The sequence below is a fragment of the Branchiostoma floridae genome, chromosome 8 (assembly GCF_000003815.2).
Source record: "Branchiostoma floridae strain S238N-H82 chromosome 8, Bfl_VNyyK, whole genome shotgun sequence".
Lineage (NCBI taxonomy): Eukaryota > Metazoa > Chordata > Leptocardii > Amphioxiformes > Branchiostomatidae > Branchiostoma > Branchiostoma floridae.
Genome location: NC_049986.1, coordinates 18520795 through 18544756, shown reverse-complemented (window position 1 = coordinate 18544756; position 23962 = coordinate 18520795). Strand labels below are relative to the sequence as shown.

The window sequence follows — 23962 nt, the reverse complement described above, 5'->3', positions numbered from 1 at the left end:
TAAGCGACAACAGCCAGGATATGTATTCCAAACTATTGCACCAGAGGCAGGGTCACTAACCAGGTGACTACGCACTCTACCGAAAAAAGATAAAACGTAGAATGAAGGATTTTACCCCATACTTACTTCCTGTTGAACTGTGTTGTGTTCTGCCTCCGCCTAGTGAAACCTCCAGGCAGCAGTTTCAGGGTGACCCCGGACAGACGGGCCTTGCTTCTCAAAAGGTTCATCTGAAATACGGATAATCAATCAATCAATCAATCAATCAATAAAATCAATCTGCTCCACCTAAATCACTAGAAATTATTGCTTTTTTTAAATAAAATACTTTCTGTAGACTTACATATTTGTTGTTAGTCCTTTTGTGTGCATGTACATCCCTGTTGGCATTGTCCACTTTTCTGTCCACCTCCTCCAGAAATCTGTAATCTGAAACAGACAGACGGACTAATTGTTATCTGTTTCACACATTTTGATCTAAGAGAGACAGAGCACTTGGATGTACCAAAGCCAATTTTTTTTGTGTGACGATGTCACTCACCACTGAGAAGGTGTCTCTCTGTGATCTCCTTGACAGGCACGTACGCTGTCTTGTCTCTCACCCCGTCACAGTCATGGTCAGCCTTGTGTCTCTTCACACAGGGCAAACTGGAAGAGTTCATGATAACATCTATTATCATAATACCGGTACGTTTACGACGATTTCTCTAGCCATACTGAATTGACAAATTGTCAACGCATCATTTTCTCCAGTTACATGTTGCTGTTATAGGTTACCCTTGCCACTTCTTCTGTGTAACTTTTCTGCCACTCTTGTCCTGCTAAAAGCGTAATATTGTAATTGTAACACGCCGCGGAATTACACGGCGAACGGGCGCGTGGTTGGGAGGGGGTACAAAATACCGGTAGGAAGAAACACGGCACAATTAACTGCCGCTATGTACATTTATACATCCTCTGATGTTCCTTCCTTTTCTGTCAGTAAATGCATAAAACATAAACCTGCATGAGCATACAAAATGTCATGAGAAAACGGACGTATACTGTCAAGAATTTTCATTTAACTTCTGTCCGTCACAACTGCTATGACGTAACACTTCACTGCTAGCGTAGATATAAAAATGGCGGGAAAATGGCTGCGTACGTTCAATTTTGCCCATTCAGTCGTAGATCCGGGCTATTATGCAACGGTTCTTCACACTTTTACATGAGTTGTAGGTCACCAACAGAAATTCAAGATTGTTGTTGAATCATGTTCGTCTTGTGCCGTGAGCATGTGTAATTATGATCTATAAATTTGGCAATGAATGTGACAGTGTGTTCGTCCCACGACGAGCTGCCTACCCCGAAAAAGATACTGAAAACTTTTGGCCTTGTTGTCTTCGAATGCATTGTTATCGATGCTTTGTAAATGGTGTATTGGACACCTAGATGTCTGAAGTGTGCACAGCTCAGAAATAACTATTGTTGCATGCGTAGATCTCTTTAAGTTCCAGTATTTTTAATCTACCGGTATAAGTCTTACTACCGGTATTATGCCAATGCATGTTACATGTCAAGCGACTCAAATTCGAATTTTAAGATATTGCAGCTTTGCCACCTGACAACTTACGCTAAAATGAAATCCTGACTAGAACCCTGAAATCAGTTACTGAAGTAACTGTATCTTAGCTTCTTGGTTTGAGCAAGTAAGTTTCTCACCTGCAGCTGAGACGTTCACACCTGGGACACCTGTACTTGGGCGTGGCCTCATCACAGCTCTCACACTTCCTGCGGGTGAAAAATGGGAACACCATGTGATCATTGTAAAGACTTAACGTTTAATAACCAATCCTTTGCAGACTTCTGGAGTAGCAACATTTTTCTGAGGAAGGGCTAATTTGAGATTTTGAAAATGGAGCAGAGTTGAGAGGAGCAGAGAAGAGCAGAGTGGAGTAGATCTATATAGAGAGCAGAGTTTCGGCTAGCTGGGGCAACGACGCAAGAAGAAAATAACGCCAAAACATTACGATTTTCTTCTTGCCAAAATATTACGATTTTCTTCTTGCGTCGATGCCCCAGCTAAGTTTCTCCAAGGAATGTTGACTCCAGTTTTGGGCCGCTCTTCAATTCAGTTTAGAGAGAGAGTAGAGTTGATCTTCTTCGTTAAGTTACCAGTACAAACGTTTAACAATTGGTGAATTACGGTATGACGTTTCTTAGGTGCTGAAAACTACCTATAGTGATATGTTTTACCTGTTTGATACGGAAGTCATCTTTCCACGTGCATTCACGCTTCCTCTGGTGGGTCAAAGGTTAGTGGAATAATACATTTGACAGTAGGTGACGTTTAATTTGGCTAAAAAAAGTATAATTTTGAGGGCCATTTTCACATTAATTACCACTTTAAAGCAATTTCAGAAAATATTTTGTATCAATTTATAGATTACGAACAATATAATGTTAAATTATTAATCAATGCGCATTGTTATTTTCATCCCCTCCAACATTAATGGTATAGGTCTTGCAGCGCTGCCTAGCGGATGTTTTACGAACTGATTGCGGTCATTGACCGGGCGGCAAAGTTCAGACTTCGATAAAGTTCAGTTACTAGCTAGGGGCTCCAGCTTGCATCAAACATTGTGGCTACTGGAGAGGCCAAATGGTTCCCTAAAGACTCAAGTCACAAACCTTGGATGGCTTCCAACCTCCTTTCTTTGGACTGAAGACCTGATAAAAGTAAGTTTTATCAAGGAGGTTGAAAAACCTCCTTGGTTTTATAATACCTGAGCTGAAGCTTATGATGACACTATCCTGGGCAGCTTCGTGTGAAGACTTGTTCATAAGATAATATAATAAGAAAGTTTATCTCTCTCCCCACATCTCAGTCTCAAGCTGCCCTAGCGGTCATTGACCCCTTCTCCCTCCCTCCCTGGAATAAATAACGATGACTGTTATAAAGTCAACCTTAATTGCCCATTGAAGATTCCGCCACTCCTTTCTACTGGCACAATTGCATAAATTATTCTTATCCTATGAAATTTTCTAAAATGATTCTATGATCTAAGCATTTTGTGTGGTTTAACATGGGCCCCTAGGGACTTTCCTAGGTACTGAGTAGAACTTCCGCTTTTGATATGTCGTGTTCTGGATGCTATGATTTTTTGGGTGTTACATATAACTTTTGTCCTTGAGAAGCAGTGAGATGTACTATTATTAGGTTGTTGGCCCTCTTGGTCAATTTCTTTGCTCCAGGACTACGTGGTCGAGTCTTTAATTGGAATGATTTTTTGTTTTTTATTTGATATTCCAGTTCACCAAGATGGCGACTGACAAGAAAGTTTACCAGTTCATTGCTCAAGAGGCATCTTTGTTTTCTGGAAAGATCCGACCCTACCTACAGTACAAGAACATCCCGTATGAGACGGTCATACCATCTGTCCAGGTAACTAAAAAATTTCATAGTTTTATGCCAAGAGGTTTAATAATTTTAATTAGAACCTAATTGCTTTTCCTCACACATCGTACTATTTTGATTAATAAGAATAAAAATCAGAAGTAATATTGGCTTGATTGGGTTTACAGAAAACCATGGGCTGTGAACCAGGCCTGGGCACCCTGTCTGTCTTAACCTGGGCCTGTCTATCACGTCAGGCTACCAAGATCCCTCCCATTCATGCCCCATGAAAAAAGTCACCCATGCAGCTGCGCCATCTAGCGGAATGCCTAAAAATTACACCCATAAGGCTGGCTATAACATGAAAGCTTGGCATGAAAACATGTATTGCCAAGATATCTACAAGCAAAATCAACTGATGTAAAGTAATATGTTATATAATAGAACTGATCTTCCTCATCATATAGGTCAACAATATGAAAGAAGAAGAAGAAGAGAACAACTCTGATACCAATGCTGTGTAACTGTCAATTTGCAGGTACGACAGGAGATCATGATCCCCAGGGTGGGGTGGAGCGTGATTCCCGTCATCATCACCCCCGGGGACAGAGTGGTCCAGGACACCACCTCCATCATCGAGTACCTGGAGCAGGAGCACCCCCACCCCTCGGTGGTACCTCCCACCCCCAGACAGAACCTGGTGTCCCTGCTGCTGGAACTGTTTGCAGACGAGTGGCTGATGATCCCTGCCATGCACTACAGGTGGGCATGGGAGGGCATGGGCAACTTTTCTTGTGACAAATTGCTTGTTACACTTTGTATTGCATGCCATGAGTTGTTTATCTGCCTCATGGCATAATACACTAGGTTTGTACAGAAGAGTGCATTCAAGCTGAATATCCAGATGCTTGATTTATTTGTATACAGGGAAGGACCCATACTCTATTTGATAAGTACTATGATTTGTTCTTTGATGTGTAGCCTCCTCAAACATGGGACCTCCATTTACATTATATTTAGTAATACTATATGGGGGATATGTCTTTGGTTGAAGCTCAGAACTCCGTTATCTTTCCTAAGGGCACATCAACATGAGGACTTACCTCCAGGTTCTAGACTAACGATCCTAATCATTCTGAAGTGCTGTATAGATTTGAAGTTTAATACGAGTGAAATATCAAATATCTATGTTACCAACAAAACAGATGAAGTTGTTCATTCCATAATGCTGACCCCAGATTGAATACCGGTAATCACGATCATGTCCCCATTACAGGTGGAACAAAGCTGAGAACAAAAAGTATATAGACCTCCAGTCTGGCAGAATTATCAAGGAACATTTCCCGCCACTCGAGCAGATGGAAAACATGGACGACTTCAAGGGTTACAGGTTCTTTAAGGTGATTTTAGTCCATTTCCATTGTAAACTAACAAAGATGATTAGTTACTATAAATCATACTTTGAAAACGTTTACACCAATTATATTATCCCGGGTTTCGCAGCGATCTATAACAAATTGAATTAACTTTTGGACAGGAAGAAAGGAAAGAATCTTTATTTACAAACAGATCTTGTACATCAAATATGAATATGAATTTGATGGAAGACCTCTTAAGTTTTTTCAATACGTACTATTACAATATTTCTTCTCTGAACATATGAAACTTATAATATGCTATTTCCAGAACTCCATCCAATACATGGGAGTGAACAAGGACACCACAGCAGAGATTGAGCGGACGTACCAGGAGTTTCTCCAGGATTTCCAGCAGCACCTGAACAGTTACCCCTACCTGCTGGGGTACCGACCGTGTGTGGCAGACTTCGCTTTCTGTGGGCCTCTGTACGCACATCTGTACAGGGACCCTGTCCCAGGTGAGAAATATTGACACACCTGTACAGGCGAGTAGTGTTGTCACACCTGTACATGGACCCTGTCCCACATAGGGACAGGGTTCACACACGTGTAGGAGAGAACAGTTCTGCCAATATGCGTGTCTAGAAGATCTCCTTTTCTCTGTACATTTAAAAAATGATGTGGGCTCTCACAAAAATATCTCACACGAGTGCTATAAAAATGACAATCTCCAGACACAGTAGTTAACAACACATATTCTCCTTTTGTGATAACTCCGCAAAAAGTGTACATTCAATAGCTCATTAACACTATATTCTCTCACACAATATGAGGGACAGAGAATATCTCTTTCTGTGGACACAGACGTGTAATGTCACATATGTATAGAGACACTGTCTCCAGAGGGACGAGAGCACAGATCAGCACAAATCTATACATAGGGAGATCACGCTCCGGGTGCTGACATGTGTGTGTGGAGACACAGTATCAGGTTAATAATGTCCAGATCAAAGATGTCCTCTGCTTACATTGGCCTTGATCCTGGGGCCCCGCCTTACCCACTGGGAAGAAGCAATTCTTGTTTGGCTTCTCCACCTGTTAAATTACCGCCCGGAAACAACTGGGTCTCGCAGTTGGAAGAACCCACATCCTAAAACATTTTTTGGTGTTCCTTGAAATGAGCCCTTTAAAAAATTTTTTTTAACCGGTGTTATGGGCAAAGGGGAAAAGAATTGATGGTTAGGGTGGTTGGGTTTTTACCAACCCCCTACCGGGGGCGTGTGCCTGTTTTTTTAATACAAATTATTTTCCGCCCTAAGAATTTTTTTGTTCCACACATCGTTGTGGAGCCCGGCCCCTTAGTTTAGTATGTTAAATCTACACATTAGGCGGAGCTGGCATAAAAGGAAAATACGTTCTCTTCCATTTTGTGTCTCGAAGATCAGATATATTTTCCACCCGAAAGAAATATTTTTTTGTCGCAACAAGATAATTTTTATCTCTAGAGGGAAAGACAGGTCCTCGAGACAAGCATTGTCACAACACTACTCCCCTGTACAGGTGTGAAAGCACTCCTCATCTGGGAAAGGGTCCCTCTACAGGTGTGTCACAACACTACTCTCCCAGGTGACTAGTGTTGTGACACACCTGTAGAGGGACCCTTTCCCAGATGAGGAGTGCTTTCACACCTGTACAGGGGAGTAGTGTTGTGACAATGCCTGTCTCCAGGACCTGTCCTTCCCTCTATAGATGGAAATTTGCTTGTTGGGACGGAAAAAGATTTCATTCAGTTGGTCAATAAATCTGAACTTCGTGACACAAAATTGATGAAAACGTATTTTCCTTTTATGTTAAATCTGCCTAAAATGTAGATTTAACATAGCAAATTAACAAGATGAGCTCCCAAACAATGAGTGGGACAGAACAAATCTTAAGCTGGAGACAGACTTGGTTATGACAAACCTGTACAGGGACCCTGTCCCAGGTGAGTAGTGTTCAGATCACAGCAAACCTCTACAGATAGGGACCTTGCTCCAGGTGCCCAGTCATGGTCATGGTTAGAATTAATGTTGGTTATGATATCAAGTTGGGAAATGTCTCCTGGTTTCTATTTGTTTGTAACTGGGGGACCCCAGTTCAACCCTGGGTTGGGCATCTCGTTTGGGCCTGCACCCCTTTTTTGGAAGGGGCATAAACTGGGGGTCCTGTGTTTGAAGAGGCACCTCGAAAACGTTGAAGGTGACGGAAACAGAAACTAAGAAACAGCAAGAAAACTTGCTGACCTATTTGACACTTGTCACTACAAACAAAAATATTGTCCATGTCCTTAACTGTAATTCTCTTCTGTTAATACCTGCCAGGTTACCTGATGAAGTGCCAGGCCCCTCTGGTGGCCAGCTATGTGGAGAGAATGAACGGCGCAGTGTTGAGTCCCTCCCATGATGTGGTGGACGGAAAAGCTGTGAAGAAGTCTGTACCTCCTGATAAACAGGTACTACCACTCTGCATCTTAAATTCTGAAGGGATAATTTTTCATCACACCTCCATGAAACAGATGTTTTGTAGTGATCACTTTGTGTTTGTGTGCTTGTCCTGGTCTTGTCTGCAAACTTCCAGTATTTGGAATCAAATACTAGGCACTTCAGGGATGCTAACAGGAAGTTTGGGGTTATAGGTGACAGAAAAGTCCTAGAAAGGTTACACACGTCCAGTGTTTCATCCATATGTACACCTCAGAGTTAACAAAAGATGAACCCCCGGAAAAAAATTGAAATTTTTTAAAAACATTATTTTGTTATACATGTATCAACTCCTATTTATTCAACTCATATCATTTTAGTGTGCTAACATTTTTTATGGTGTTTCGTATTTTGTTGGCTTGGGGAATGTTTTTGTAGGGCAGTTTCTGTGCGTTCTGTCAAAAGGGGGCGTGAGGTCCTCCATTTCTAAATGCCTAATGTCTAAATGTAAACAGGGCTTCTTGCCAGGAGATGAGATCCCAGCGACCCTGGAGCCGCTCCTCCGCCGGATGTTCACTGAGCAGGTGCCTGTCCTGCTGGACACGGTCAAGAAAGTCACTCAGTACATGAAGGTACCTGGTTTTCCTTGTATTGTATATGCAATAAACTGCCTCATGGTGTAACACAGCAGATTTTGTACTGAAGAGTACAAGCTGCATAATTTATCTGTAATCTCCAAGCAGATCCTACAGTGGCATAAGATAGTATCAAAAGCTGCATGGCAAAAGAGTGTAGCTGGCATAAGAATGTGCATTTATATTGGCTACACTTCTATGGCAGCTTTTGATGCTATCTTATGCTATTGTAGGATCTGCTTGGAGATTAGCATATCTGGACAGATTTATTTGATCTGCTCCTGCTGGGAAGGACTCATACTCTTTTCCTTAAGTGTGGTGGGTTCTTTAACACGTTTGAGGTGTGTCTCTCCGCAAAGACGGGCCTCTTTTTAGTAGTTTCAATGTCTTACCTGAAGGGCATCCTAACAGACTCATTTCCACCTGAGTGAAGTAAGGAAAGTTATTTCAAGTGAAAATTACTCACTTAAAGTACATTGTATCATCTCCTATATGCATCTTCTTTATAAACAGGACAATCCGAAAGTCGACGTTCTCCCACGAGTGATTGGTTTCCACGACTTCCGCCTGGGTGATATCGCCAGTCAGCGCGGCATCTACACCTACCCCATCTGGATGCTGCAGCGAATCACGGCCTACTACAGCAGTCTGTTGCCAGGGCAACAGCAGATGATTGACAGATTCCTAGACAGGTATCCAGGAGGCCATGAGCTGGTGAAGGCCGACCTGTCGGGCTGCAGGGTGGAGAGGATGGATGTCAGGGTCAGAAGGGTGGAGTCTGCTCAAGCAAAACTCTAAATCTGACTCTAGAAAGGGTAGAGATGAACGTTCAAATTTTTTACATACAAAATATGATGATATACATAAGGAAGAAAGGCCAAACTGTCCAGCTGTAGGGTGGAGAGGATGGACGTCAGAGTGAAAAGGGTGGAGTCTGCACAAGCAAAACTTTAGTCTGACGCTAAAAAGGGTAGAGATGACATTTCAGATTTTTAACATGCAAAATATGATGTTATATATATTAAGAAAGGCCGACCTGTCCAGCTGTAGAGTAGAGAGAGTGGACATCAGGGTCAAACGGGCAGAGCCTGCACAAGCAAAACTCTAAATATGAGATGAAAAAGGATAGATATGGAATTTCAGAATATTTACATACAACATATGATGTTCTTGACAGCTTTCCAGCAAGCTCTAATGACAGCAAAGGTTAGATGCAGTCTCACCTTGAAAGTGTCAGATATGACAAACTCTCACCTGGCTCTAAAAAGTGGCAATGGAATTTCAATGGTAATGTTTTTTACATGCAAAATATGATAGAATTATACATAAGAAAAGAAGTGAAATGTTGTGCTTCCAATTATGCTCATGAAATAGTAGGTTGGTAAAACTTGATAACATTAGAGATCCAACATACTAGTATACACTTAAATAATGAAAAATTGAAATGCATCAGGACATCCATAGTTGATTGTGAGGTGTCGATATAGAGGAGGCATAGGTTCAGCGGGTCTGTAATATTTAAGATGTACTCTCATCTTGAAAGTGTCAGATGTGATTAGATTGTATTGATGAGTTGCTGGAATGACAAGTGGGAAACAAATTGCAATAAGATCGATAATGTTGCAGCAATTGTAAATTTTGATAGATAAGATATCTATATTAAGATACACAGAGTATACAATACATTTATATGCAATATGTCTGACCATTGCAATGTATTAAATTTCTTTGTAAAGATGAGTTTTAAGGTACAAATGTTAAGTCAGCATCAAAGTCAAGAAGATTAAGTTCCTGATCAGAGATTGTCAGAAATAGGGAATAATTCACAAATCGACCCAATAAAAAAGGCCCAGATATGAGAGTCGGAAGTTCAGGATATCATACGCACAATCTCATTTTGTCACAGGAAATATGTGATAACGTTAACATAAAAATGCACATCACGACTTTTTCTGGCTAAAATACTAACATTACACAATATTCAGGAAATTATTTGTTCATCCCCATTGCTTAGCACTATTGCAATTACCCCTGTCCTACCATGTGAGCTCGACTAGCAAAGTCTTGCATTGTTCTTCGTAGGGCCACTTCAGCACTAAGGACGTGGCTAACGTGCAGTTTTGGCAAGGACTGCTAGATGTCGCCTTTGACTGTAACGTTACGGTACTCGGTACCAACGGTGTACCGTTACTTCTATTTCATAGAGTTCAATCTATTTGCTTATTTGTTTGTTTGGAATTAAAAGAAAAGTTCGTCACAAAATCAAAGTCATTGCATATTCTGAGAAAGAAACTGTTATTCGTCTGCTCTGCGCGCCAAATTTTAAGTTTGCCCTCTGACCTTTGGCGCCATTTTCAAGTCCGTTCCAAAAAACGTCTGCTGACTAATTTTGAAACTGCACTGCTTCTTCGGTCCTTTTGTCGGAAATCTCTAGGATAAAATGGACTCAGAAGATCCTCTGCAAGAGGAGCTGACTTGTCCGGTGAGATTGGCATGGGTTTTGATGTTATTTTAGGGGGTCGATCGTGATTTTCAGACCGCTATGTTGTTGTCGTTGCTAGCTGGGTGGGGAGGGGGGCGTAGGAATTTAATGTACGCCTTTTATAATTTTATAGTGGAATCATGGCAAGGTTGATGTAGATCTGATTGTGGCCGAATTATACATGTCTATGAATTATGTTGCTGGTTTGGTATAGATAATTTCTGTATCCAGTTTTGGGTGAGAGGTTTCCTCATGTTGCCTGACACACAGATCTGCCTGGAGCTGTTTGCGGAGCCCCGAGTTCTGCCCTGTCAGCACAGCTTCTGTACAGACTGTCTGCAGAAGATCGCAGCACCCAAGGAGGTAGGGTTAGGGGCCTTAGGGCTGTACCTTATATCTGTACCTGTACATCTGGTGTACCTGTATACTTAGCTGTGTCTAATACCTAGGCTGTACCTGTAAAATTGTTTAGGACCAATGGATACAGGTCTGGACCTCAACCTTATTACAATAGCTAAAAGGTGAAGCATTACTAAATTGACACCACTTTTTAAGACTACAGGTGATTAAATCCTGAATCAACGATGACAAATTAGTGTGCTGTTGATAGTCTTGTAATTGAAAAGAAATAGCTTTGAAAAATATGTAAATCCTTGTACTTACTAGTAGATTACAGTTTACCACAGCTGGCTTAAAAAATATTACCATAGCCATATAACATGAGCCATTCTAGGCCTGGACCGGACTGTTAAGGTGCTGAAACATTATTAATACCTTGAACAACATCTTGATGTGGGAGCATGTCAAGCATAACTAATAATAAATATGTTTTGTTTTACTGAATGTAGAACAAGCCCGTGCGACGAGGGAGATCCAGGAAATCTCAGAACAAGACTGCAGAAAAAGCGCTGGAGTTTGAGTGTCCCACCTGCAAGGAGACGGTGTGTTCTGTTTTCTCTCTTTGCTGACATCTTGGATCTTTTTTTGCTCTTTTTGTTTACATGAATATTTATCATACAGACACAACGATCTAAGATGTGTTGATCACTCTGATTTAACGTGTAGTCTTAGACGTTCAGTTTTTTTAAATTTTGCTAATGCAGCTACTAGTACATATATGGCCTCATTCAGTCAATATTGACCATGGTAAAATCCTAAATAGATGTCGCTATGTCTATGTCCTCTATGAGAATGACAGTCTCTGCCACATAGGGCACATCTGTAAGCTGACTCAGGAGTAATACAGCTATGTGTATCTGGAAGGAGAGGGTGGACTTGGTCCGGACAAGTAGCCCGCAATGATGATGATGATGATGAATGTTATTGCATCTTCTTGCAGGTTTCCTTAAAGGAGCGTGTGATCCAGTCTCTTCCCCGGAACTTCCACCTTCAGAACATCACGGACAGCTTCCAGAAGAGCCGCAAGTCGGAGGGGAAGAGGAAGAGAGACAGCGAGAGTGGGAGTGAGAAGAAAAAGGCTCGTCCGCTCATGTGTCCTGTGCACCAAGGTAAGGAGATGTTGTCTCTCTGTTACTGGTATTTGTGTGTGTGTGTGTGTGTGTGTGTGTGTGTGTGTGTGTGTGTGTGTGTGTGAATGTCACCTGTGTGTGTTTGTGTGTCTTTGAGTGTGTGTGCTCTGTGTGTGTTTTCTTGTGTGTCTGTGTATGCATGCCATCTGTGTGTCTGAGTGTCTGTCTGTGAGTGTTTGAGTGTATTTGCACTGCAGTTTCTTGCTATCAAACAATGGATTGTGAGTGAGTGAGTTTCTTCCTACCCAATGCAGTGATGTGTTGAGGAGGTGAAGTCTGCCATGTATATAGATTGTCATGTTGTTGTTATTGTCCCCAGACCAGCCCCTGGATGTGTACTGTGTGAGCTGCCAGAGGCCCGTGTGTACACCATGTATGCAGGAAGGAGACCATAAGGACCACACTACAGGAGACATACATGCTGCTTACGACACAGCAAGGGTAATGCAGCACTTCATTTATACAGGGTTAAGACAAGTCTATTGGCTAGTGAAAATACCGATCAGACCAGTTCATTTCCTACCATACCTTCCAGATTGGGGCAGGGAGATTTTTCTATGAGTTTGATTTCTTTTTCTGGGTAGATATTACTCCAATCGCCTGACTAAATGATAGTTTATCATGCTCCCAGCCACTTGCCGTCCACACAAATGAATTAAGCAAACTGGAAGAGACCTTGTTCTTGTAGTTAGAATATTGTTACATGCTTTGAAATTTTTTTTTTCTTAGTTTCTGGTTTCAAGTAAACCCTGAGCATACATGTACTAGAATTCAATTCCTACTATTTCTGGCTAGATTTCTATCACATCAGTCAGCTAGTAACATTCGCAAACATATCTCCATAATACATATTTGATGTTTACCTGTTCCTGTTGGTTTTGTTGATAGTAAGTGTTTGTCCTGTTTACACAGCACAAGGTACGGGAGAGCCTGGCTTTGCTGGAGGGCAGGAGTAAAAATATGAGCTGGAGTCTGGAGAAACTCAAACGCTCCGAGGAGAAAATTAAAGTAAGCAGCACCTGCTATAGAATAAGGAACTCTGAAGTCATTTCTTTTTGTAAAACGTTATTTCTTGATCCGTGATAGTCTCAGAGTGAGACTCAAAGTGAGATTGAAGTATGTTTATTCAAATCTGTCAAACCTGGATTCAGCAACTAGTCAGGGGACTGAGAAAATTGGTCTGCTGAGAACAGGCGGTTGCTCAGGACAGGGCGGGGTTAATTATGTAAAAATGGAAGGGACCGATTTAATGTGACTTGTGACTGCAGGTGGTTGCCTGTGCCAGGTGGTTGCTTGACCAGGTTTGACCGTATCACTTGCATATGCATGTTTGTGCAAGATTTGGTGGTTGGAAAATGGTAACCAATAATTGATGAAATTTTTGTTGACGTCTGCACACTCTGCTTCTCAGAACAATTATCTGTCTCAAAAAATTTTATGGGGCCGGCAGCCTGGATTCACGCCCAGATGTGGATACGACTGGAAGATAGTTGCAATGTAAAGCCAGCAACCATGTAGAAGGGACATATACTGTAATTCCTGATTTTTTCAATGTACTTTTATGTTCACAGTTTTCACGGTGACGACTGTAACATGCATTACTGATAACAAATAATATAAGAGACTTTTCATGTGCACCTGCTGCCGCTGAGAAAATTTAGTTCAGAGAACAAGTTAAATTTTCTAAGACTGTGAAAGTTTGGTACCGAGGAGACAAAGTGAATTACAGTCATCAAAAGCATCATGTTTAAGATGACTGTTAAACCTTTCCATCCCTGCTGTTTCACAGCAATCAGCCAAGAGCCTGGAGCAGTCAATCAAGGACCAGTGCAGCAACCTGAGGAAGGCTGTGGACAGGCAGGAGCAGGCTCTCATCGCTCAGACAAAGGCAGCCAAGACAAGGTATGAGCACCTGGGCTAGGTCCTATATACATCTACCTGTTATATACAGGGCTCAAAATACTGGGTGTGCATGCAGTTTTGTGCACACACGATTGGAGGTAATTTTTACTGTGGGTTCACCAGTGCGCCTACAGACGACAGTAGATATCAGTTTAAGGTTAAGGACATTAAATTTCTACATGTACTAAACTCGGCAGAAGGGAGTGTTATTTTCCAATAGATTATGTATCAATGAATTCACAATCAGAGTTTTTAACATTACCCCTGAAATTGCTTTCTAAACCGAACTTTTGTCAGGCTATTTCAGACATTGTCACATGATTATGTTCAGCCATACTATAGTGAAATTACTTAATTAAATTTAATAGTACTTGGGCAGTTTAGCAGAATACTAAATGCATTTTAATGTACAAAATGTGAAGTAGCATATGCATGCATGTTTTACTTCCTAAAATCAATATCTATCGAAAAATAACACTGTCATGTGGAGTTTAGGACTCATTTAGGAAAATACAGTAATTGTACACTATTATACAGAAAGTGATATTTTGTCCCCTTCAGATATCTTCAGCGCCAGAAGGAGATGTTGAGTGTCTATAAGAACAAACACGAGGCCCTGACCAAGGAGCTGGAACTGTCAATTCTTACTTACTCTCATGTCCCTAATAAACATACCTTCCAGAATAAACATACCCCCCGGACAAATCTTCAAAATCTAATAAACATACCCCCCGGAATAAACATACCCCCCGGAAAATGACCAAATTGACATGTAGCCTGTGTCCATGCTACTTCTGTTCAAGAAGATAATAAGCAGGTAGCTTATTTTCATTTACTTATACCTGATCACCAAATCAGTTAAATATAGCTGTATGAATAATGAATATTGAATAACTATAGATATCTTGTTCAAATTATAATATTTTCTCCATTTTCTAATGAAAGGTATACATACTCCTAACCGGGGGCCAACAGTGCTTTCAAATTCACAAGTGAAAATTTACATGATACATGAATTTTCTACTCAGAAATTGAAGCAAGTAATCAATAAATATTTTTTGTACATTACTTAAAATTACTGGCATATCAATAAAATCATTATAAATATAGCTCCAAGTACTCAACCATATATGTTTTAGATATTACCACCAATTAAAACACACATCAACACTCCCAAAATGGACACAAACTGTGGCCCAAACTGTTCACAAAGTTTTTGTGAGAGCTCGTCTGTGAAGTAGCCCAGCATTCAGGCCCAAATACTAAATATGTTACAGATTATATTTTGACACTAGAAAACCGCTAAAATTAGAAAATTTTATGATTATTTCTGAAATTCAACACTCTGAAAATATATATGACATTTTGAGCCCATCATTACACCGAAATAAAATCATTTTCACCCGTTTACGGCCTCATTTTAGTGATTCGAATCTGCCTCCCAACAGGGTGCTAGCTTTACTGTCAGTGCGTGTTATTCCTGGCAGCCATGTTGGATCAGTTTCGGTCTTTTTCTTCAAGTTTAAAGCTGTTTTTACTGACGGATTTCTGCTGTTTTTGGAGAATTTGCGGCCCCAAAACTCACATTACAAGGGAAAGAAGGTTCTAATTGTTGTTTCTTATGTGAAGGAATTATTCGTCCGCCCCGTTGTCGCTGCCGATAGCGCATGGAACCACATGGTCGGAAATATACTGTACATGCTAAAATTATGTGATCAGTGTGTTCATTTACGATGTAAATAGAGACTGTAAAAGTTGTTTATATAAAAAATTGTGCTTCAAAACGTCAGTGTGGCGGCTTATTTTCCCAATAATAACATTTACTTTGTACATTCATAGCAAAATCGACCGATATTTTACATAATCGCTAGGATGTTTGGGTCACAGTGGAGGGGAAATCCGAGCTGCTTCGGCCGAAAATAGTGTCAATTTTGAGCAAAAATACCGCGGACATATGGACAGAAAACCCCAAACTTTTTATTATGCGGTTGTCCCTGGTCAGCAAAGCCCCAATTTTAAAAAAAAATAATAAACGTACCGTCCCAAATAAGAACGTACCGGGTGGAATTTTCCTGGGAAAAAAATAAACGTCCCGGTACGTTTATTAGGGACATGAGAGTAAGGAGGCCATATGTATTGTCTACATACACCTGGCACTCATGAAACTGACATCTTCTGTCCCCTTCAGATATCTGCAGCGTCAAAAGGAGATGCTGAGTGTCTATAAGAACAAACACGAGGCCCTGACTAAGGAGCTGGAACTGGCTAAACATCACATGGAGAACAAACAGCCAGTCAACTTCCTTATGGTCTGTATGGGCTGGTGCAATAGATTATTGTGTATGTATGGATGAATGAAATGAGAGAGGGGGATGGATGGATTATTGCTGAGTGTCTATAAGAACAAACACGAGACCCTGACTAAGGAGCTGGAACTGGCTAAACATCACATGGAGAACAAACAGCCGGTCAACTTCCTGATGGTCTGTATGGGCTGGTGCAATAGATGACAAAATGAATTTATTCATTCATTTATTAATTAATTATAATGAGTGAGACTTAGGATGGATGGTGGGTGGGTAGATGGATGGATGCATGGTAGACGGATGGATCAAACACGAGACCCTGACTAAGGAGCTGGAACTGGCTAAACATCACATGGAGAACAAGCAACCTGTCAACTTCCTGATGGTCTGTATGGGCTGGTTAATGGATGTCAAATTGAATTCATTTATTTATTTATCTATGAGAATGAGAGAGAAGGATGGAGGTTGGTGGGTGGATGGATGGATTGATAGTAGATGGATTGATATCATGATGGTGGATGGATATTTTTGTTCATTACAGTTCATGATAGCCTAAATTAATTTTAAGATGCATGATGCTTTACTCTTTATGCCTAAAATAGCTATTACTGGAACAAAGACAAAATAATGTAGATCTGCACCAATTTGGTTGTGCAGCCCATTGGGAGGGGCACACTATCTTTCTTCCTGTCAAATGATATATTCTTATTCATCGCTTGAAATGTCCATGATCTTGACTTATAATTTTGTGTTTCTGTACAGGATGTTGCAGTCCTCCAGCAAAAGTAGGCATCCATTTTTATACCTTTTTCTAGGTCGATATTGATTTTTTCTGTTTGTCATAATGTAGTTGCCATATACAATACAGTATATTTTAATATTAGTGACAATTTAATGTGATTGGCCTTAGTAATAGGATCTTCCAAACAGACTGGTTCTGACTATTTACAACAATACTAACAGCTCAATCAATGAGAGAATGTCAATTGTCAGTTTGACCAATGAGAGAGAGGCTGCATGCCTGCTAGAATATTTGCAATTTTGTGTTAATAGTTTGCTTTAAATCTTCTGACAGACAGACAATGAGGGTCATAGAAAAAAATTTGAAGCTGTAGACATCCCATATTAGATCACACATTACCCTGTTCTTAGGCTGACTGTATGTGTTACCCCGTTCCCAGATTGACGGACCTGCAGAAGTCCCAGGAGACCTGTGATGTCCTATTCCCCCACACCTCCCTGTCCAAGTGTGTAGACTTCAGACCTGCCTTACAGACACTGCAGGGCATGGAGCTCTCACATGGTAAGGCACACCTCCCTGTCCAACCTTACAGGCACTACAGGGCATGGAGCTCTCACATGGTAAGGTACACCTCCCTGTCCAAGTGTGTAGACTTCAGACCTGCCTTACAGACACTGCAGGGCATGGAGCTCTCACATGGTAAGACACACCTCCCTGTCCAACCTTACAGACACTACAGGGCATGGAGCTCTCACATTGTAAGGCACACCTCCCTGTCCAACCTTACAGACCCTACAGGGCATGGAGCTCTCACATGGTAAGGCACACCTCCCTGTCCAACCTTACAGACACTACAGGGCATGGAGCTCTCACATGGTAAGGCACACCTCCCTGTCCAAGTGTGTGGACTTCAGACCTGCCTTACAGACACTGCAGGGCATGGAGCTCTCACATGGTAAGGCACACCTCCCTGTCCAACCTTACAGACACTACAGGGCATGGAGCTCTCACATGGTAAGGCACACCTCCCTGTCCAACCTTACAGACCCTACAGGGCATGGAGCTCTCACATGGTAAGGCACACCTCCCTGTCCAACCTTACAGACACTACAGGACATGGAGCTCTCACATGGTAAGGTACACCTCCCTGTCCAACCTTACAGACACTACAGGGCATGGAGCTCTCACATGGTAAGGCACACCTCCCTGTCCAAGTGTGTAGACTTCAGACCTGCCTTACAGACACTACAGGGCATGGAGCTCTCACATGGTAAGGCACAACTCTCTGTCCAACCTTACAGACACTGCAGGGCATGGAGCTCTCACAAAGTAATGCACACCTCCCTATCCAACCTTACAGACCCTACAGGGCATGGAGCTCTCACATGGTAAGGCACACCTCCCTGTCCAAGTGGGTAGACTTCAGACCTGCCTTACAGACCCTACGAGGCATGGAGCTCTCACATGGTAAGGCACACCTCCCTGTCCAAGTGGGTAGACTTCAGACCTGCCTTACAGACCCTACAGGGCATGGAGCTCTCACATGGTAAGGCACACCTCCCTGTCTAAGTGTGTAGACGTCAGACCTTACAGACACTACAGGGCATGGAGCTCTCACATGGTAAGGCACACCTCCCTGTCCAACCTTACAGACACTACAGGGCATGGAGCTCTCACATGGTAATGCACACCTCCCTGTCCAACCTTACAGACCCTACAGGGCATGGAGCTCTCACATGGTAAGGCACACCTCCCTGTCCAAGTGTGTAGACTTCAGACCTGCCTTACAGACCCTACGAGGCATGGAGCTCTCACATGGTAAGGCACACCTCCCTGTCCAACCTTACAGACCCTACAGGGCATGGAGCTCTCACATGGTAAGGTACACCTCCCTGTCCAAGTGTGTAGACTTCAGACCTGCCTTACAGACCCTGCAGGGCATGGAGCTCTCACATGGTAAGGCACACCTCCCTGTCCAACCTTACAGACCCTACAGGGCATGGAGCTCTCACATGGTAAGGTACACCTCCCTGTCCAACCTTACAGACACTGCAGGGCATGGAGCTCTCACATGGTAACGGTTTCATGGAGCTCTCACATGGTAAGGCACACCTCCCTGTCCAACCTTACAGACACTACAGGGCATGGAGCTCTCACATGGTAAGGCACACCTCCCTGTCCAACCTTACAGACCCTACAGGGCATGGAGCTCTCACATGGTAAGGCACACCTCCCTGTCCAAGTGTGTAGACTTCAGACCTTACAGACACTACAGGGCATGGAGCTCTCACATGGTAAGGCACACCTCCCTGTCCAACCTTACAGACACTGCAGGGCATGGAGCTCTCACATGGTAAGGCACACCTCCCTGTCTAAGTGTGTTAACTTCAGACCTGCATTACAGACACTGCAGGGCATGGAGCTCTCACATGGTAAGGCACACCTCCCTGTCCAAGTGTGTGGACGTCAGACCTGCCTTACAGACCCTACAGGGCATGGAGCTCTCACATGGTAAGGCACACCTCCCTGTCCAACCTTACTGACCCTACAGGGCATGGAGCTCGCACATGGTAAGGTACACCTCCCTGTCCAACCTTACAGACACTGCAGGGTATGGAGCTCTCACATGGTAAGGCACACCTCCCTGTCATGGAGCTCTCACATGGTAAGGTACACCTCCCTGTCCAAGTGTGTAGACTTCAGACCTGCCTTACAGACCCTACAGGGCATGGAGCTCTCACATGGTAAGACACACCTCCCTGTCCAAGTGTGTAGACTTCAGACCCACCTTACAGACCCTACAGGGCATGGAGCTCTCACATGGTGACAATTTTATCTTTACTCATAAATAAGTTCATCTTTATCTCAAATTTTTTCGCCATATGATATTTGTCGCTTTAATTTTGTGCATTTATTTATCCTTCATTAGATATTACAAGCAAGAAGCTTTTATCAAGCTTTTGATAAAAGCTCCTTGGTACAAGCAGTTTTTTTTACCTGAGTAGGTAGCAGGCTGAATAAAAATTCTAGCTGGAAACTATATGACTAACTGCCCACCCAAAAAAGGCTAGGGTTGGCAGGTTTTTCAAGGGTAGGTCAGGAAACACAACATTTTTCTTAGGCCTAAGAACATGACTTTGGGGTTTGTTTAGCATAGTTTAATAGGCTTTATAATTTTCAGTTTTGCTCCCCTTTAAGACTATGAGCTTTCCCCTGTTGCTGTCCCCAGACTCGAGCAGTGCAGAGCTGACCATCCGTGCCTCCATCAGCCTGGTGGACTTCAGCACGGGGCCGGTGGGGAAGAGACGCTACAGCTCAGCCGTGGTGTGGCAGGCACTAGAGTGGTAGGGCCTGTTTGTGTGTTTTATTTGCATTCTCCATTAGTGTTACACTAGTAAGTTTCACACTATTCTACCTGGAGCCTGTTTACAAACATTGTAGTTTAATTACGGGCCTCTTGGCAGCTGTCTGTGGTACTGAAGCAGATGTTCTGTTTGTGGTATTTTTTGCTCTGTGAGGTGTTGTTTCTGTCTGTGTTTTCGTACCTGTAACTCAAGATCTTTTTGATGGATTTGTTTGAAGTTCAGTTGCGTATGCTATTGAGGTCCCATTGATGCATAATGATTTTGGCACTGTAGCAATATTTTCACTTGATGCAGAAAAACCAATCACATTAGTCCACATGACAAACTCTGATGTGATCAGCTGTTTTATTCCATGTTCTTTTCCCCAACCACAGGAGACTTCTGATAGAAAACAAGCTGTCTGCAGGGGACGGTGGGCAGAGGAGATTCCTCTCCGTGTTCCTACAGTGTTTGGGTAGAACAGATGGCCAGGGGTAAGCTGCAGATTAGACATAAGCGTTAATACTCCAGTGGTGAAGCGTCCTTGCCCCTGGACCAAGAGTTTGGGAGTTGGAGTCGTGACATTACTGGAAATGGTCATGGTCCTTAGGACAGGACAAGATTCCTTGTTCAAGTGTTCATTGTACTTTTTGAAAAATGCTCAGGGTATAATGAACCAGTCCTGTAAACACTGTATGTCTGCTCTGACACAACCAGTGGAAGATTACCTCTTCAGTGAGCTAAACTGGTTTGAGATCTCTTCCCTTTTTTGCCATACTTTTTTTTTTCATTGGTTTGGCTGACATACATAGTTTACATATAGAGTTGTCCAACTAGCCACTATATTAGCTTGTATTTCAGTGAATCGTACAACAACTGTATGTCAAACATAAACAGTATCTTTCTCATGCCTTTTATTGAGAAGCTTGTTTTTGAATTTGATATATATATCTCCATCAGTGCCTGGTCTTTGACTGTAGCAACACAGCTTCGAATTCTTCCACAAGAAGCGCGAGGCCAGATGTTCCAGAAATGTAAGTCCAGATGTTAGCCTTACTGTTAGAGTGTTAGTATTTGCCTGCAATTATTGACCCACATACTTGGTGATTTTTCATTGTTTTATAACACTCGGGACCATGATGTTCAGTTTTTTGTTTGTTTTTGTCCAGGGTTAAGACATCGATATGATGCACAGCACGCTAACAAAGGATGGTCAGAATTCATCGCACTTCAGGTCAGTGACTTGAGATCAATTCTATAACATAATAATCATGATTTTAGGATGTTTAAACTCTAATGCACACTGAAAAATATGTCACAGCCATTGTTACAGATTTCATATTAGCAACCGTCATATCCATTTTACTGCAACCCTTCCCTGCAAAAATATCCCATGCTACAGAAACAGAATCAAAAGGAACCTTGATGCCCAAAGTGCCACTAGGCTCTGCAAGGTTCTGAACAGATGAATGATGGGTTAAAACTAAATGTCAGTTTTTTCAGCTCTGTTTACTTGATTCCAGGAGCTGGAGAAGCCAGGTTGTGGACTGGTCAATGATGGACGGGTCATCTTGGAAGCCTTCGTCAAACTCTGAGTGATAAGGATAATGCCAAAAAGAAATATTGCTGGAGAGGGTTCTTATATCTTAGCTGTGAATTGATGTGCAAAGATAACTGGGTAACTGCTTTTTGGCGTATCTTATTACCTGAATGTCTAACCTTCATTGACGGATCAGGATTACTTCTCATGGTTACTGAAGATGTCCCAAATGATGACAAGAACTTTGTGAAGATTTTGTGCAACATTTCAGCACATTTGCTATAGAAATTAGAAACCTGTTATAGAATGAAGAAGGGAAAGCATGTAAAAATATTCTGACTGCTAGGATTCTGTGGTCTCCTTTGCAGAGTTCTAGGAGCACTGGCATTCATTTTTTAGAGGGAATGCTGACTTATGATTTTCTATAATATATGAGCTAGGTTCTCTACATTTTGGGAATCAGCAGTGCCCAAAAAAGGCAAAGGCCCATACTCCTAGAACTGCTGCAAAGGAAGCCAGGCTTCGTACAGTTTGCTTTTGTGACCCTGTTTCTGCCTCCAGTTGAGGGATCATTTTCTGCTTGGCTTAACCATTTGTATAAAGCGTTTTCTTGTAGAAAATAGATACACTGTATATATACTATACATGTACTTTGTTCAAGGAATGTTCATCAATTTATTATTACTGTAGCTATGAAGCTAAAGACTTTACAAACCATGGTACGTTAAAACTGATGTGTCAAACTTTATATGGTAACAAATTTCAAGCTTTTATTCCTGTTATTTTATGTAATTGTTGAACTATTAAGAGACATTTTGCAAGAGTGATTTTAAAGCAATATTCATATATAACCTAAAGGTTGCAATAGCATTGATTTGTATCATATGATATACAAAGATGTAGAGTTAAAGCTTGACATATTTTGTGTGTTTGGTACTTAATCGAATTGTAACATGTAAATACAATCCTTGAAATGCCTTTCATTTCACTGCAATTTTATTACATGGTAATTAAGGAGAAAATGGAGTGTTCATGGTGGTTTTGAGTTTATGCTAGCACTATAGTCATATTGTACTGTACACTTTAAATAAACGTACCGAATAAACGTACCGGTACGTTTATTTTTTCAGCCTCAAAATCCATCAGGTACGTTCATATTTTTGACGGTATCATTAACCTTTTTTAATTCAGGCTTTGCTAACCAGAAACCCCCAAAATATCGAAAGTTTGTGTTTTTCTATATGTCCGCGGTATTTTTGCTCAAATGAATCGGTTGAAATCACATTCTTCTATGGTGGATTTTTGTCTTGTTCAGTTTATGGGGGTTACCAAACTTTATAGGTCTTCTCTTTGTAATGTTTACTAAGATGTGAGTGTACAGCTCCTTGTGAGTTACTGAAGTTACACTGTAGTTGGCTGCCTGTAAATCCGTCAGACCGTCTGTGTCAGCCCTGCTAACTCCAGTACTTAGAAGATAGTACCTGGCGGGATTGTCGTCCGTAGTACGGTTGCGACTGTGAGCCAGCATCTTGTATCTTGCAAAGTCTTTATCCGGACGCGAAAGCCTCAACTTGTGTTTGAACATTCGGCGAGTCATGTCGTCATCCTCCCCTCCCCATCCACAGTACAAGTTGGAGTAACCGTTCAGCAGTTCATAATGTGCCTTCGTCAGGGCTGAAACTCCGCCAAAAAGCGTCACATACGGCAACTTGTACTCGAACTTATCAATAGCCACCGACAGGTGAAAGGGGGACTTTCTACAGGTGTACAGATTTCTGACGTCTTCGGGAATGAGATCGACGTCGTGGAAGATGAAGCAGTTGTAGGTAGGGTCGTCCTTCAATGCTTCCGTGAAGCCGACGTTGTAGAGCAACCCTTTGCAGAACTTCTGTTCCTCGCCATGTTGTTCTATGACGTAAATGGCGTAATCGAGCCCCTGCCGTTGGAGAAACGGGTGCATGTGCCGGAGAAATATCTTAAGGTGTTCCTCTCTGTCTTTGTACGTCACCAAGATGGCGACTTTCTCAGAGGAGCTGGACCGGTTTCCAGCGGGACTCCATTTGCCACCGGCCCGTACGTTTCTATAAGGGTTTAAAGTTTTATGTAATGTCTCAGGATCCATTTTACTCGACGTCGTCACCAAGACAGCAACCTTCATAGAGGGGCTCCATTCCCCACTGGATTTGACATCAGCATAAAGTTTTTTCGCCCTCAATCTTGTCTGTAACGTTTCTGGATTCCTTTCCCCTGACGTCTTCACCAAATGCAGGTACGTTAACAAGCTGAGGG

At 42.1% G+C, this 23962-nt stretch overlaps 5 protein-coding genes across 5 annotated transcripts in view; 3 read left to right on the top strand and 2 right to left on the bottom strand.

Annotated features, from left to right (window-relative positions):
* Positions 1–2302, bottom strand: part of LOC118421856 (box C/D snoRNA protein 1-like) — a 6508-nt gene extending 4206 nt beyond the window's left edge. The window contains exons 1-5 of the mRNA XM_035829358.1: positions 2236–2302; positions 1702–1770; positions 542–648; positions 344–429; positions 127–230 (exon numbers count right to left, since the gene is read on the bottom strand). Of these exons, the coding sequence (XP_035685251.1) occupies positions 127–230; positions 344–429; positions 542–648; positions 1702–1770; positions 2236–2255 (386 nt within the window). The 5' untranslated portion in view covers positions 2256–2302. The remainder of the gene's footprint in view (positions 1–126; positions 231–343; positions 430–541; positions 649–1701; positions 1771–2235) is intronic.
* A 232-nt stretch (positions 2303–2534) lies between these two features.
* LOC118421306 lies at positions 2535–8665 on the top strand. The gene is made up of 8 exons (XM_035828540.1): positions 2535–2718; positions 3293–3424; positions 3915–4138; positions 4653–4776; positions 5063–5252; positions 7095–7225; positions 7709–7825; positions 8342–8665. Exons 2-8 carry the CDS (start codon positions 3302–3304, stop codon positions 8624–8626), a joined length of 1194 nt encoding a protein of 397 aa, XP_035684433.1. The 5' UTR covers positions 2535–2718; positions 3293–3301; the 3' UTR covers positions 8627–8665.
* A 1603-nt stretch (positions 8666–10268) lies between these two features.
* On the top strand, positions 10269–16095 carry LOC118421855 (tripartite motif-containing protein 54-like). Its single transcript, XM_035829356.1, has 8 exons — positions 10269–10310; positions 10581–10673; positions 11159–11251; positions 11650–11818; positions 12159–12280; positions 12752–12847; positions 13629–13741; positions 15930–16095. The coding sequence occupies exons 1-8, from the start codon at positions 10269–10271 to the stop codon at positions 16093–16095; spliced, it is 894 nt and encodes a 297-aa protein (XP_035685249.1).
* Positions 16096–16113: 18 nt separating this feature from the next.
* Positions 16114–21741, top strand: LOC118421854. The gene is made up of 8 exons (XM_035829355.1): positions 16114–16224; positions 16810–16832; positions 17229–17350; positions 20019–20133; positions 20529–20627; positions 21094–21167; positions 21303–21367; positions 21657–21741. The coding sequence occupies exons 1-8, from the start codon at positions 16114–16116 to the stop codon at positions 21726–21728; spliced, it is 681 nt and encodes a 226-aa protein (XP_035685248.1). The 3' UTR covers positions 21729–21741.
* A 1001-nt stretch (positions 21742–22742) lies between these two features.
* Positions 22743–23962, bottom strand: LOC118420645 (beta-1,4-galactosyltransferase 2-like). The gene has a single exon (XM_035827514.1). The coding sequence runs from the start codon at positions 23829–23831 to the stop codon at positions 22953–22955; it is 879 nt and encodes a 292-aa protein (XP_035683407.1). The 5' UTR covers positions 23832–23962; the 3' UTR covers positions 22743–22952.